Raw genomic sequence first — 14,442 nt, 5'->3', positions numbered from 1 at the left:
GGACCATGTGGTGAATACGAGAAAGTCAAAGGAGTTAGGGCCTCCCAATGCACCCGATTGGGAGAAGGTACAGTTGTTTGTGAGGTTTCTTCAATTATTTCATTATGCAACTTTAAGCTTCTCGAGGGGTGAATATGTGACTTGCAATATTTTTTTCCTAGAGTTGGTTACTAATAAAGATATCATTAACATGGAGTGTGAAAAACGAAACCACATGGTGGGATTAATGGCCACAAATATGAAGAGAAAGTTTGACAAGTATTGGGAGAACTTGGAAAATTAAAATATGTTGCTTTATCTTGATGTTCTTCTTGATCCTCACTATAAAATGCGATATCTTGATTTTGGATTGGCCAAAATGTATGCACATAATCATGCAAAAAAAATTAATTTCGGTTGGAATGTGAGAAATGCATTTATCCACATGTATGAGACATACAGGGAAAATGAAGAAGGACATTCTCCTCAACGTGCAAGTTTCCCACATGAAGATGTGGCTCCTTCAACTAACAAGATGGCGAGTAGAAAGGCAAATTTGATGGCCCAATTTAAGCAACAGTTACACTGTTACAGTTAGAAGACAATTTGGAAAGTAAGTTAGAGGTTGATAGATATCTAGCTGAAAGATGTGAGGATCAATATGATAGTTTTAACCTTCTAATTTGGTGGAAGGTGAGTTCAGTTAGATATCGCGTACTTTCAAAGGTTGCACGCGATGTACTTGCAATACCGATATCTACTATGCCTTTTGAATCTACATTTAGCACTGCGGGTCGTGTACTTGACCCTTTCCAAAGTAGTTTAAATCCAATGAGTGTTGAGGGTCTCATATGTGCACAAAATTGTCTTCGTTCTTCTTCTACTCCAATAAGCCTTAGAACTTTAATAGATGAAATGGAGGAATTTGAGAAGCAACTGGATATGGGTATGTAAAAAAATTACCTTTGATATCTTTTGTGGTTTATTTTGTTTTATATTCTATGTTATGTAACTTTATTTAACATTTTAACTTGTTTTGTTTTAAATTTTTATGGATAGAACTTGTTGGGGACCTGAACTTTGCTGATTTTGTGGAGACGTCAATTTCAATGTCTACTAGCCCTACACCTAATGTTGATTAAAGACTAAAGAGGTGAGAAGATTGTTGGTTATCATTTTTGGTCTTGGATTTTATCATCGAGCTAATTTCATTTTGTTAGAAAATATGATGGTCATGTGGGTTGGAATGGACCACAAAAGAGAAATATCTTATGGCTGCAGTATTGTGGGACATGATCATGGACAGTCATGAAGAAAAGAATAAATAATTCAGTATTTTTATGATCAATTATGAATTAATGTTTACACTTTCCCTTTGATTGTAATGAAACCATATATAGTTTGATATACCTTCATTATAAATTCTTTGAATCTTTACAATAGAAGTGGCGAGTACAATGAGTTTATATACCATAACAAATCCTCCTGATGTTTACTTCTTTTTCATTTTATTTTGATATGGTGTTATAGTATAATTATGAAAAGACTTGGGTTCTTAAGAAAATAAATGAATGGATAAACATGTAGTTTCATTACGACTGATTCCTCTATACTATCTCTCTCTTTCTGTGCTGCTTCGTATGTTGATCGTTATGCTTTGGATGAACGTTGTTTGTAGCAATTATTTGGTGGGTGGGGGAGCGAATATGGTGAGTGATAGCTTGCCCAATCTGAGTAAGAAGTTGGCCAAAATATTTGTTTTTTGACACGGTACTTAAACTTGCTTAATGGTTTTGTGCACTCACTCAAATGCTCATGTGAGTGATGTTTTGGGCTTCTATAATGTACATGAGAAGTCAAAATTTGCAACTCAATCTTTACATGTTTATTACTTAGATGCTAGTACTTTGCACCCCTAACAGGATTGGCAAAACTTAGTTAGAAGCGACTGTTAAAATTTAAAATCCATGAGATGCATTTTGAAAACACTTTGTAGCAACATAATCTAATTTTTAAGGCGCTCCTACTTGCATTCACGAGCTGCAGAACATATCTTATGGCGTGATAAATCTCTCTCTTTTTGTGCAGGAACATCTTCATATTGTTGGAAAATATGGTCTTCATATTGTTGGAAAATATGGTCTTTATGCCATGTACCCATTATATGTTAAGTTAAGTTTTGGATTGTAATTTGTAATTTGTAATAACTTTTGTATTATTATTATTATTTTTTGTCTTTCTAGTTTTTTATATAGATTAGTTTTCTTTTATCATTGTATTTTTTAAGATCAAACTTTTTTTTAGTATTTTTAGTTTAAAAAAATGTACAAAATTTGAAGTGGGCCGAAAATAATTGAAATTGGGCAAAAAAAAAAAAAAAACAGATTTAGATGGGTTGAATGACCCATTTTGGGCATGGTCCACACCAAATGGACCACCCTGGACCGGATTGGACTGAAATGGACCAAACCGATCTGGTCCTATACATTACTCGGTCCTGTCCAGGGTGGAAAATCTCTAAACCGAATAGGTCTGGTTTGGTCCACAAAACTGCCTAAGACCGGATTGGACTAGACCAAGATCACCCCTAGCCATTATGCACTTACGCCTCTTGCTGGGCATAAATTTTGTTAAGAACTGTCTGGCTAGCTCTTCAAAACTTTCGATCAATCCCAGCTGTAGTGTTCCAAACCATCCTCTCGCCATTCCCCTCAGGGTCAGAGGAAAAGCTCGACAGTCAATTTTACCTGGGAAATCGTGGAGTGTGATATACACCTTGAAATTCTTCAAGTGATCTACTAGGTCCTTAGACCATCATACATATTTATCTGTGGCACTTTAAACTTCAGCGGGCGCAGCACGACCATTACTTTTGTTTTGTAAAGCAAATATGTGTGGCTTCATAGTTGTTCCACCGAGGAAGATCTCCCCATCTTTTTCGCCATCTCCTCGTACTTGCCCGCGAGGCTACGTAGCTCGTCATGTAGCTTCTTCTTTTCCACATCCTCCGCATTCACTTCCTCATTGCTATGTGCTTCTCCTTCTCCCTATTTGCTATGGTTGGGCATGGTAGCATCATTGAGCTCAATATTATGGTGCTTTAGTTCGTCGTTCTCTTTCCTCAAGTTTTACATGACGTCCAACGCCATCTTCAACTTTTCTTCTGTCGCTACTAAACATGTTTCTCTGTCTGCAAGCATTGCTTCTGGGTCACGAGTTGCTTGAGAACGCATCACAGTTGACATGAGGGAACCATGTTGAAGTCCGATGGGAAATTGAAATCACAGATTACAGATCCCATATACGGCGCCATTGTAAAGGAAGTGTCTCACCACCGGTTGTAACCGTTCACCTGCAAATCGTTAAATTGGCAGCATGATGTGGCTAAGACACTTCCGATGCTTAAGTCAATAATAAACGAGAGGTGATAGTTTAAGAATGTTCAATAATCCGTCTAAAGAGTTACATGTTGCCTCTATATATAAGCGTGGAGAATATTGGATTAGTACTACTAATTGATCAACTTCATCTAAGACTTAGCCATAATAAAACTTATCCCTAATATCACGGAATTATTTGATCATCACTCTATTTGTATTCACAATGTAAAGATCTCTTTGCCCTAATAAACAAGGTGACTAGAGAGTCCAAGCACGATTCGTAACTCTCTTTATGAAAGCTGGGCCTTGGATCCCTGGGTCCCTAATACTTGGGCCCTATTTCATGCCGAATCAATAGTCTCCTCCACTCCATTCATTATAAATTTCGATCACTGTAATAAACGAAAAGCATGATAATTTTTCTTGGATCAGTACGATTTCTTCATTTAATGATAAAAGGGGGAAAAAAATTAAAATGCGCATCCGGGGAATCGAACCCCGGTCAGTACCGTGGGAGGGTACTATGATACCACTACACTAGATGCGCCTTTTAGGTAGGATTTGTGGCATTAAATATCAAACTTATTAAAAATACATATGCCTTTATTACTCCAAAAATCCTAAACCCCCTTAACAGCTGAGAGGGTGAGGAGAGAATGAGAATTGTAGGACTGACCGGTGGGATCTCGTCGGGGAAGAGCACCGTCTCCAATCTTTTCAAGTCCCATGGCGTCCCCGTCGTCGATGCCGACCTCATCGCTCGCGTATGTTTTTTCTTCTCCTTCTTTGTCCTATTAAATTGCAATTAGATCGGAAACCTTCGCAGGTTACGCTTTGTGATTGACCATAATTGCTTCATCATACATTAGGACTCACTAATTATGGTTGTAGTATAAATACTCGTATCTTTGATTGTACTTGCTTAGAGTAATTTACTTGAATAATGAATATCATTAAAGTTAAAGTGGTTTAGATTTTACCTGTTTAGAGTATTTTCTAAGTTTGTTAAGTAATACATTTAAGAAAAATTAATCCTCTGCATATCACATGTGATAAATCCGAATTTTAAAATTTAAATAATTTAATGTTAAATTAATAGTTAAAAACTTGGAATTTAAGGCGTTAAATCTGAAAATAATACTTGGAACAAACCCTAGAGGGTTTGATCTCTACTTAAAAGTCTGACTGAAACTTTTTTCTTCCATGAATCGGAAATTTCTTCCATAAGAAAACAAAGAAATATACTTTTTTTTAGTAAGTAACAAAGAAGTATACCTTTTCTTTATAAGTAATATAAGTTTTTAGTAATATAAGTAACAAAGAAATTCCTTTGCCCAAGTTCACAGGGAGTAGAGTGTACAAGAAATATACTTTTTTTAATAAGTAACAAAGAAATATGCTTGTAATTAAGTATAGTAATTAGAAGTTTACATTCGTCAAACTAGTAGAGCCATATCTGAATTGGATTTGTATCTAAAATGGATGCTCCGTTTACAGTAGAATATTCCTTTGTTGTTTATCTCTCTCTTATGCTCTATCTAAGAAACCAGTAACCATCATTAGTTTTATTAACCAGACATATCTCTCACCTTCTAACATTTGGTTTCTAACTCCTAGGGGTTGGCTCAAGTGGTAAAGGCCTTGGGCTGGGGTATGCTCGCTCCAGGTCTAAGGTTCAAATCCCCTTGGATGCAAACAATCTCTAGTGGCCATCGGACCAGGGGATTTTTCCCTTGAATTTTCCGAGGTGCACTTGCGAGAAACTCCTTGCCGAGCGCTTGTTCACCCCCGGGATTAGTTGGAACGCTGTTCCTAGACACCCGGTGCCAACTAAAAAAAAAACATTTGGTTTCTACATTTCCAGAATGCTAATTAGCATAATACTTGTTTGAAAATATTAATGAGTATGTTAATTAATTAGAGTATCTGGATATGTGTATTCTAAAATTTGTGAGGATGGGTGTATCCTCATATCATATCTTATTATGCACATATTCTTATCCATATGAATAATCCTTAGTGCATAACAGAAAAAAAACAAAAACAAAAGGCCCACAAGGTTATAACCGGAGAATTTAAAGAGAAAACACTTGAGAAGAAAACCCAGCGACCTGCTGATGGGCATTCTGATGTAATCTTCCGTTTCTATCTTCTGCAGGTTCTTGTGTGTTGAATGTCCAACTGATTGGTTTTTTTCCCTGGATTGCAACCTTCCTACTATTCTAGTTTACTATTTTTCCTCTCTTTCTACTCACAAAATTTCCTTCCTTCAGGAACCCATTTAGCATATGTATAAATGATTGAATTCGTCTTTTTTCTTCTTCCTTGCTTTTCATTTTGCACCAACAGTGACTCATTTTTTATCTCTCTAACAATTTTTTATACTAAGCTACCGGGGTACACATATTTAACTTACCCCTATCAATTGTGCAAGTGATTCAGTCTTTTTTGTGTTGATGTGATTTGAGGATTTTCAGTTTTCTGTCTTTACGCCTTAAGCTGCTAGCAAGTCTCAAACTTTGTGGCTTCTGGTCTTTTTGCATCTACTTTAAATGGGACCTTTTTTTTTTCAGGATGTGCTAAAGAAAGGCACTGGTGGGTGGAAAAAGGTTGTTGCAGCATTTGGAGAGGACATTTTACAAGCTAATGGAGAAGTTGATAGGCCTAAATTGGGTCAAATTGTTTTCACTGATCCTACAAAGCGCCAACTTCTTAATCGGTACTGATATTTACTATGCACTCCAAAAATGATCTTAGTAAAAGATGTTTTAGATTACGTGGTTCCAAGTTAATACTAATAAAAAAGGTCGCCCATTCTTTTTCTTTTTTTTTTTGACAAGTAAAAAGGAAAAAAAGTTCATACATTTGGTATCACAAATCCATGCTCTATCATAAATCCATTCAAGTGAGAAAAAAGAATGGAAGGATGTCATTCCATAATACATGATAAGTTCCATTCAGCATTCCACATTGGTTCTTGTTAAAACTTTTTGACTTCGTGCAGTAGTAATTTTTTTTTTCAGCTTCGAAAAATAAACCACACGAGGTAGGCCTTCCTATTTTGTAGTGTTTCTCTCTGTCATTTTCAGTAGATCAAACTTTATTCCAAGTTGTTTACTACTATACTATTTGATTGATTGTCTGAGATGAAACTTGGTTCTCAAAATGTAGATTAAATATAATTATTATCTGGAAAACTTATGTTATCTAGTTTAGTTTCAAAATTAGCTGGTATTTAATTTCTTCAAGGAGTCTATTCAACACGTATTTTATTGAAACTAATTGTATGGCGTATTCTTGGCATTTTATTGGCGGAAATTTGTGTTGAACTTGAACTACTTTTTCAAAGAACTTGCAGAGCGATTAGTTCTGAGTTGTGGTTACTAATCATCTTATAGGCTATTGGCTCCTTATATATCCTCTGGTATCTTCTGGGAAATTGTGAAGCTATGGATGAGGGGCTTTAAGGTTATTGTCCTTGACGTGCCTTTGTTGTTCGAGGCCAAGATGGACAAGTGGACGAAGCCCATTATGGTTGTATGGGTTGATCCTGAAACTCAGCTTAAACGACTCATGGAAAGAGACAGAACAAGCGAGGAGGATGCTCAAAACAGGATAAATGCTCAAATGTCTCTTGACTTAAAAAGGACTAAAGCTGACATAGTGATTGATAACACAGGATCACGAGAGGACTTGAATGAAAACTTTAGGAAGGTATTATTTGAGGTCACAAAGCCCTTGACATGGACTGAGTTTGGTCTTTCCCGACAGGGAGCCTTGTTAGTCTTTGTTTCTGTTGTTGTTGGTGTTCTTATATGCCGAAAGATCCAATGCTAATGGTTTGGAGCCATCATAACTATCCAAACTTCTTGTAGTCTATCTTTGCTGATGTATTCATATAAACCAACTTGTGCATTACATTTAAAAAAAATTGTTGGCAACAGAAAAGACTTTTAGTTTACTCTTGGGAAGGAAGATTATCAATAAAAGGCTTCCTTTTGAGTCTTGCAGTGACTCTTGGAGACTGATCGCTTTTTCGAATCTTTATTTGATATCCTCTACCAGATCTTCAAAGTTTTCAATAATCTCGTTGTAGATTCTAAGATATTCCAACCAAAGCGATCTATCCAAAGGGCAGGCATACATTTTTTGTGATGTTAAGAGACTCCCCTTTGGAGTAGTGCACCTGTTCTGTTCAATGGAGCTAATGAAATCTAAATTCTCATGGTGGAAGAGAATGCTGAGAAAGCTGAAAGCTCAAATACCCAAACCAAAGGATTCCTGTGGAATTCATATTACTATAGTTTCATTTGTGATTTCTTTATCCTTGAGTTAATTAAAAAAACTAACTGGGCTTTCTTTGGTCACAAGATTTACATGATTATTAGTTGTGAGGAGAAAACTACTTTTTCTGTTTGGCACCAATAATACTTTTAGGTAATGAGAACTAAGCTGTGTGTCAATAATGTCCTCCTTTTCATCTTTTTGATTCATTAGATTGTCAAATTATAGCATCAAATTATTTAATGCTGTCACATTCACTGTGTTACCGCTGACCACTGCTGTCATCGAGCATAATCTGAGACTGTCATTTGACTGCAATCATTTTTCCATGAATATAGGAACTTTACACTCATATGCATGAGATTTTACTCACTTATCTCTGATTGCTGCTTGAATTGGCTATATCCAGGATGAAAATTATATTTAACCATCTGATTTGTGTTTTATTTTTTTCTTGACCTTTTAAAAGTCTGAGAGGGGTCCAGTCCTGGATAAGCCAAGTCCATTCAAAGAGGTTTTGTACCGCATTAAGATCATTTTGTCTTTCAAAGTTTATTGTCTCCTTTTCCAGATTAGAGGTATGTTATCCTAATCATGGATATTATATTATTGCTTTCTTGAAGAAGGTAGAGCAAGAACTATTATGAGTGCCTAGTTTGTCACAAGTCACTCTTAGTTTAGAAAGCCAGGGGGGAAGGAACCATTGGCTTTTTCAAAGTGGGAGATAAGCATGATTAGCTACGTTACAATACCCTGTAGTATCCACCTTGGAATTTGTATACCTATATTAAATACAATCTCTACACTTGATCTTAGCCAAAGGTATACAAAATGCCATCTGCAATAAATGTTTAATCTTTCCATTAAAAGTGCCCACTTTCTTTCTGATAATCCTTTTGTCCTCTCTCTCCTGGATAACTTCTTCCACTACAGGGACACACATATCATGCTTTTGCCTTTTGATTTTATAAGCTGATCTCCTGGCATGTGTAACCGGTTAGCAACTTGCTATTTCATTGAAATGCTGATTGTCTTGCATTAGTCTACAGTTAGGGAAGTATATAACCGAATTTGCTTTTTACTAGCTACTTGCTATTTCAGCTTCTTGTTTTTAATTTGAAATATATGGAAGAGTTACATGGTTGATGGAAATTGGCTGTATCTTAATGGGAAATGCGAAGCAAAATACTGCAAGCATTAATTATGAAGTGTTTAGTTTTAGATTTGATGATAAAGGCACAACAGGAAGAAAACCAAATGCACCTCACCATTAATCAAACAATTTTATAAGCCTGTAAATAGTGTGCTGGATTAAGCTGGAAGACCTCTTCCTTGCCAGATTCAAATCTCTTCAGTTTGGTCTTTTCATTAGCCATGCGTTGGGTGCCCTTTGGGATTGAAAAACTTCATCACTTGTGGATAGAATGCATGTGATTCATGACTTTTGGTATTTAATGGGGGCATTACTTGTTTAATGCCAATTTAACTCTCAAATAGTAGGGGTGTAACCAGTCCGGTTCGGTCTGGTTTTTCAGTGCTTCCGGTTTTACCGGTTCAGTCTGGTTTTTCAGTTTTAATATACTATATTATATAATAGTATATTATAGTATATAATACTATAGTGATAATATATTGTAGTATATTATCTTATAGACTATAGTGATATATTATAGATTATAGTGATATAGTATTAGTATAACTATTAATACAATAGACTATAGTGATATAAGATTTTAAATTTTAATATTATATTAATTAGTAATTTATCATATAATACAAAATTATTTTATATATAACTATATATTATATATAAAAATTATATACAATATAAAAAATTATATTATATATATGAACCGGTCCGGTTTGGTCTGGTCTAATTTTAGAAAAAGAAAAATTAGAACCAAACTAATTTTGATCGGTTTTAAAAAAGATGAGATGAGATGAAACACTTTTCAAATTGAGGATATATTGCTAGAGTGAACCAGAGTTCAATTACATTGTCAGTAATTGTAAGTGAACCTGGAAGGGGAAAGGAATCCACTTCACTTCAAGCGAAAAAGAGAAACATTCATTTCTTGTAAAACACAGTATTTTTTTGGCTATTTTATTAGTTAACATAATCTAAAATAACTAAAATATTAAATAGATACTATTTATATATTGTTATTTTCCAATAACAACATCTATATTTACATATATGAAACCTCTCTATATTAAAAAACGTGGATTAACCTTGGATTTACTGTATGGTAATGGAAAATGACTTCTCCTGTGCCGCGCAGCTCTTACCGCTCTCGCTGGTGCAATCTGATTTTTTTGTAAAAAAATATTTTTTAAACATATTTCTATAAAAATATACAAATGTAGTAATTTTTTAAAACATTTAAAAAATTAAATAAAAATAAAATGCATTAGAATCGAAAATTAGGGTGGATGGGTCCATATATACCTGTTTTGAGTCTATAATGCTACCCTTACTGATATTTCTGATCTTGTCAGAAAGGAATATGACCCCCAAAAGAATGAAAATTGGAGCCCACATTTTACTCATCACTTACGCACTAAGAGCGTTAGTCATGGCCTCGACAAACTTTAGGCAGAATTTGATTAAGAAGTTCATTTTTACAAATTTAGCTAACTACTTTTTATCATTATCAAATAACAGGCTTAATAAATTTTTTACTGTTTTAATAAAATATTAATTTTGAACTTTTCATTTATTTTAGTTATAATTGTAATTTAAATATTTATTCGTTGTTAAAAAACTACCTATTAATTTTCTAACGTTCATATTATTTCAATGGTTATATTTCTTCAAATGATATACTTTTTTAACTTATATTTCTCTAACGGATATATTTCTTCAACGGTTATATTATTTCACTATAAAACATAACATTTTCTCAATAATATTATTCACTTCAACTCAAGTGAATATTTTAGTCTAAAAAAATTATTTGGCTAGCTCCTTTGGCTCAACAAATTTGGCTAGTGATTTAACTTGAAGTTAAAATCACTGTTGATTTGTTGAGCCAATTGTAGCACATTATCTTGCACTTTAGCTATTCTTTGACTATAATTTAGCTTTGTTGAGCCCATAACTGGTGCTCTAAGAAAACTCTATTTACTATTTAGAGTGGTAGACCTCAATAATCGTTTGTTACATTAATATATATGCATGCATTCATGATATATTTATATATCTACGAAAAATATAAGATGTCTTAAGTTATTTTTGTTAAAATTTGGTTTTACATGTTATTTGAATAAAAGTTTTAGGTTTACTTTTGGTACTAGAATTTTCAGAATACATTACTATTATTTATTATTTTATTATTATTATTTAATAATTTTTTATTATTATTTAATATTCTATTATTATTTTTTTATTACTATTCACACCATACTTGAGAATATTTCGTTACTCAAATTCAGAATACTTTTTCATTAAACTTGAACTGTGGCTCTCTTTTAAATAAAAATAATAATTATTTTTAAATATGGATTTATTTTCTAATAGAAAAACAGATTTCGATTTCACGTGCGTACTCGATATGTCGCGTGACTCTACTGATCATGACGTGTCACAGAAATATTGAGGTATTTGTTTCCTTTAGATGTGGAGGATGATGCGGCGTCCACACCCAAGTGCATGCTCTTGCTTTTTCTCCGCCTATTTTACTTCCCCTTGAAACTTTCCTCACACGCTCTCAATTACCCTTTGCTCTCTCTGATCTCTCTCTCTCGGTGATCATGGCAACCAAACCACCTGAAGAAGTCCCTGCAGGAACCTTGAAATACAAGGTAATCAAAGTTATTTCTAGCTCTCTGTCTATACATGTAATACTTCTTTTCTAAAATCTTCCATTTTTTCAGACATGGGTCTTGAAAGTCTTAATCCACTGCGAAGGCTGCAAGAAGAAAGTCAAGAAAGTTCTTCAAAGCATTGAAGGTGTGTTTGCCTGAGTACTGATCATCTAGATAGTACTAATTACAAGTGTGATGTGTCTGTCATGTCCATCTCCAAGCGTGCGTTTGAATCTATGCTATATGATTAGGTTTACACACAACTTTTGGTGTGACTTTCTCCACTACTTTTGTATATCCCTGAATATAAATATGTTTTCAGGTGTTTATACGACCACTGTGGATATTCAGCAGCAAAAGGTTACAGTGAATGGCAACGTGGACGCAGATACTTTGATCAAGAAGCTCCTGAGATCAGGAAAACAAGCTGAGCTTTTGCCTGAGAAGATCAAAGAGAAGCCTGCAGGAAAACAAAAGAAGAACGAGAAGCAGATCAAGGATATTGATCAGACAAATATTGAAGAAAATAGCAATGACACTAAAGATCACAAGAGTTCTACTGAAGGTGGTGGAGAGATAGATGAAGACGACGAAGGTGAAAATGAAGAGGCTGTTGGTAACGGTGGAGAAGGAGAGAAAAAGAAGAAAAAGAAGAAGAAGAAGAAAGGTGGGGCAAGCGGTAATTCCAGCACCAACGACGGCGGTGATCAGAATTCCGGCGATGCACAGGCAGGCAGTACTGTAACTCCGGCGGGTCCCCATGATGATCATCGGGGCGCCCCATCGATCCCTGCGATGAATCTCAGCCCTCAACGTCCGCAGATGTATCCGTTTCCACCGGTAATGAACTATCCCGGCCCTCCACTCTATGGCATAGGTTACAACATGACTTACCCCAGGGACATTACTTCTTCATATCATCCCTCTCATCCCATGCATGCTAATACACATTCTCTCCCTGAGATCTACCGGCAGCAGCCACCGCCGCCGCCGCTGGTATCCTATCAGACTTACCCGTTCAGGGAGGTCCACGTCGACGATGATCATGAATATCAATCTCTATGCTCACTCATGTGATCATCATGTACTTATGAGGATCGGACGGCCGTAATCATTCATGCTCAATTGTGTACGTACGTACGTGATCGTGAATTAAGGAGTAAATTTTGTAAAGATCGATGCACTAAGATTATTATTAGAAGAAGATATATAATAATAATAATAATAGTGTAAAAAAGAATAAGAGATCAGGGCTTGTTTATTATTAATTTAATTAGTGGGGTTTGAGTTTATTCAACTTTATTAATAAACTGTGAGCTTGGGTTTGCTTTATAAAGATTAAGGCAATACTTTGTAATTTTTGGTTGTTTGTAGGACCAAGTTCTAGATTTTCTTTATATTTTTGGTTGTTTCCGAAATATATATTTGTTTGTTTAAAGTCATGATCTTAAAAAAAGCCAACTATAAGAACATCGATCTTTAATTAGTTTGTCAATTTCTTTTGATTTCAGTGTGAGATTATCTATACGTACAGTTGTCTACGTACAGTTGTCTGATCTGGCTGCATGGGGACAAACTAGTACGTACCTAAGAACGCCTTTTTCAGTCGCTTACTTTTTCTTTGTCGAGCTTTTTGTTGGAAAAATCTGGTGGGTCAAACACTCATATACACACACCCATATGAATATAATATATATATATATATGTATTATACACGTACGTACATATAATATATATATATACACGTATATACGTATATATATAATTTATTATATATCAATTACTATTCTCTCTTACACCCTATACTTATAACTCTTTCATAAGATATGAGAGTGTTTATCATAAGATATTAAAATATTTTTTATAGAATGTTGGGTGTTCGGTAGAAAATAGTGAATAATGAGGAAAAAAAAAATTCTCTATATATATATATTATATATACTGGGCAAAAAGTTGGGATGGCAAATATGTTTTCAAGTCGTGTTTGTCTCGTGTCATATCATTCGTTTAAAAATTAATTATAACTAGTTCAACAAGATACAATTTATTTAAACTTGTTTCATATAAATTGGTTTAACTAACACACAAAATTCATTTGACTTTATTAGCATAATTTCACATTGAAGTTAAAATCTATATTTATTAGTAGCCACAATATCTAAAAAAAATAAGTAATTATTTGATATGAAAATTAAATTTCGTCTCAAAATATGGAATCGATTTTATATTATTTGTTGGAACAAGAGTTTCTAGGACAAAACATAGTCTCAAAAAAGAAAACCGTTTGAAAGGTTCCAAACTCATTTAAACGGTATGGTATTTCACATTCGAATGTTGACACAATTGTTTGACCAATATTCATGGTGGGAAATTATACACAATTGTGGTGGGAGAGAGTTAGAAACCGTTCGAATATTAGATTTCGTTCGAACAGAGTTTGAGACGGTTTGACGGTATGGGATTTTCTATTTGAATGTAGAGCCAATCATTCGAACAATTTTCTTGGTAAAAAGTTATAAATAAATTTGGCAGACGATGCTAGCTATCTCATTCAAACAGATTTATAAACAGTTTGAACACTCATAATATTGGTTCGAATTGTGACGTAGACAATTGAAATAAATTTAGTTATAAAAATTTATTAAAAGACATTCAAAGACATTATTAATTATCATTTTTAAAAGATGAAAAATCTACCTATACAGATTTATTATTATAGTAAATTAAAAAGTCTCATATATGTCATCATAGAAATTTATATAATTAATTTAAAAATTAATTAATGGTTTTTTATGGTAAATAAAAATATGCAATTAAAACAAAAATCCTTCCAAGAAAAGTCATTTCTTATATTGCCAAATGGTAAGTAAAATAAGAAAATTGATTTTTGATAACAAATAAGTAGCTATATATATATATATATATATATATATAAACAATATAGAAATTAAAGTAACAATGTTCGATACAAAACAAAAAGCTCGATACAAAA

The 14,442-nt window shown here is 34.0% G+C and overlaps 2 protein-coding genes and 1 non-coding gene across 3 annotated transcripts; 2 read left to right on the top strand and 1 right to left on the bottom strand.

Annotated features, from left to right (window-relative positions):
• Positions 1–3,835: 3,835 nt before the first annotated feature.
• Positions 3,836–3,906, bottom strand: TRNAG-CCC. Its single transcript has one exon. It is a non-coding gene; the product is annotated as a tRNA-Gly (tRNA).
• Positions 3,907–3,984: 78 nt separating this feature from the next.
• Positions 3,985–7,387, top strand: LOC108981207 (dephospho-CoA kinase-like). The gene is made up of 3 exons (XM_018952306.2): positions 3,985–4,123; positions 5,933–6,078; positions 6,758–7,387. The coding sequence occupies exons 1-3, from the start codon at positions 4,016–4,018 to the stop codon at positions 7,194–7,196; spliced, it is 693 nt and encodes a 230-aa protein (XP_018807851.1). The 5' UTR covers positions 3,985–4,015; the 3' UTR covers positions 7,197–7,387.
• Positions 7,388–11,270: 3,883 nt separating this feature from the next.
• Positions 11,271–12,917, top strand: LOC108981205 (heavy metal-associated isoprenylated plant protein 36-like). Its single transcript, XM_018952303.2, has 3 exons — positions 11,271–11,447; positions 11,520–11,595; positions 11,773–12,917. The coding sequence occupies exons 1-3, from the start codon at positions 11,397–11,399 to the stop codon at positions 12,525–12,527; spliced, it is 882 nt and encodes a 293-aa protein (XP_018807848.1). The 5' UTR covers positions 11,271–11,396; the 3' UTR covers positions 12,528–12,917.
• The last annotated feature ends 1,525 nt before the right edge of the window (positions 12,918–14,442 follow it).

The sequence above is a fragment of the Juglans regia genome, chromosome 8, assembly GCF_001411555.2.
Source record: "Juglans regia cultivar Chandler chromosome 8, Walnut 2.0, whole genome shotgun sequence".
NCBI lineage: Eukaryota > Viridiplantae > Streptophyta > Magnoliopsida > Fagales > Juglandaceae > Juglans > Juglans regia.
The sequence above is the reverse complement of the archived record's forward strand: the minus strand, read 5'-3'. Positions and strand labels throughout refer to the sequence as shown.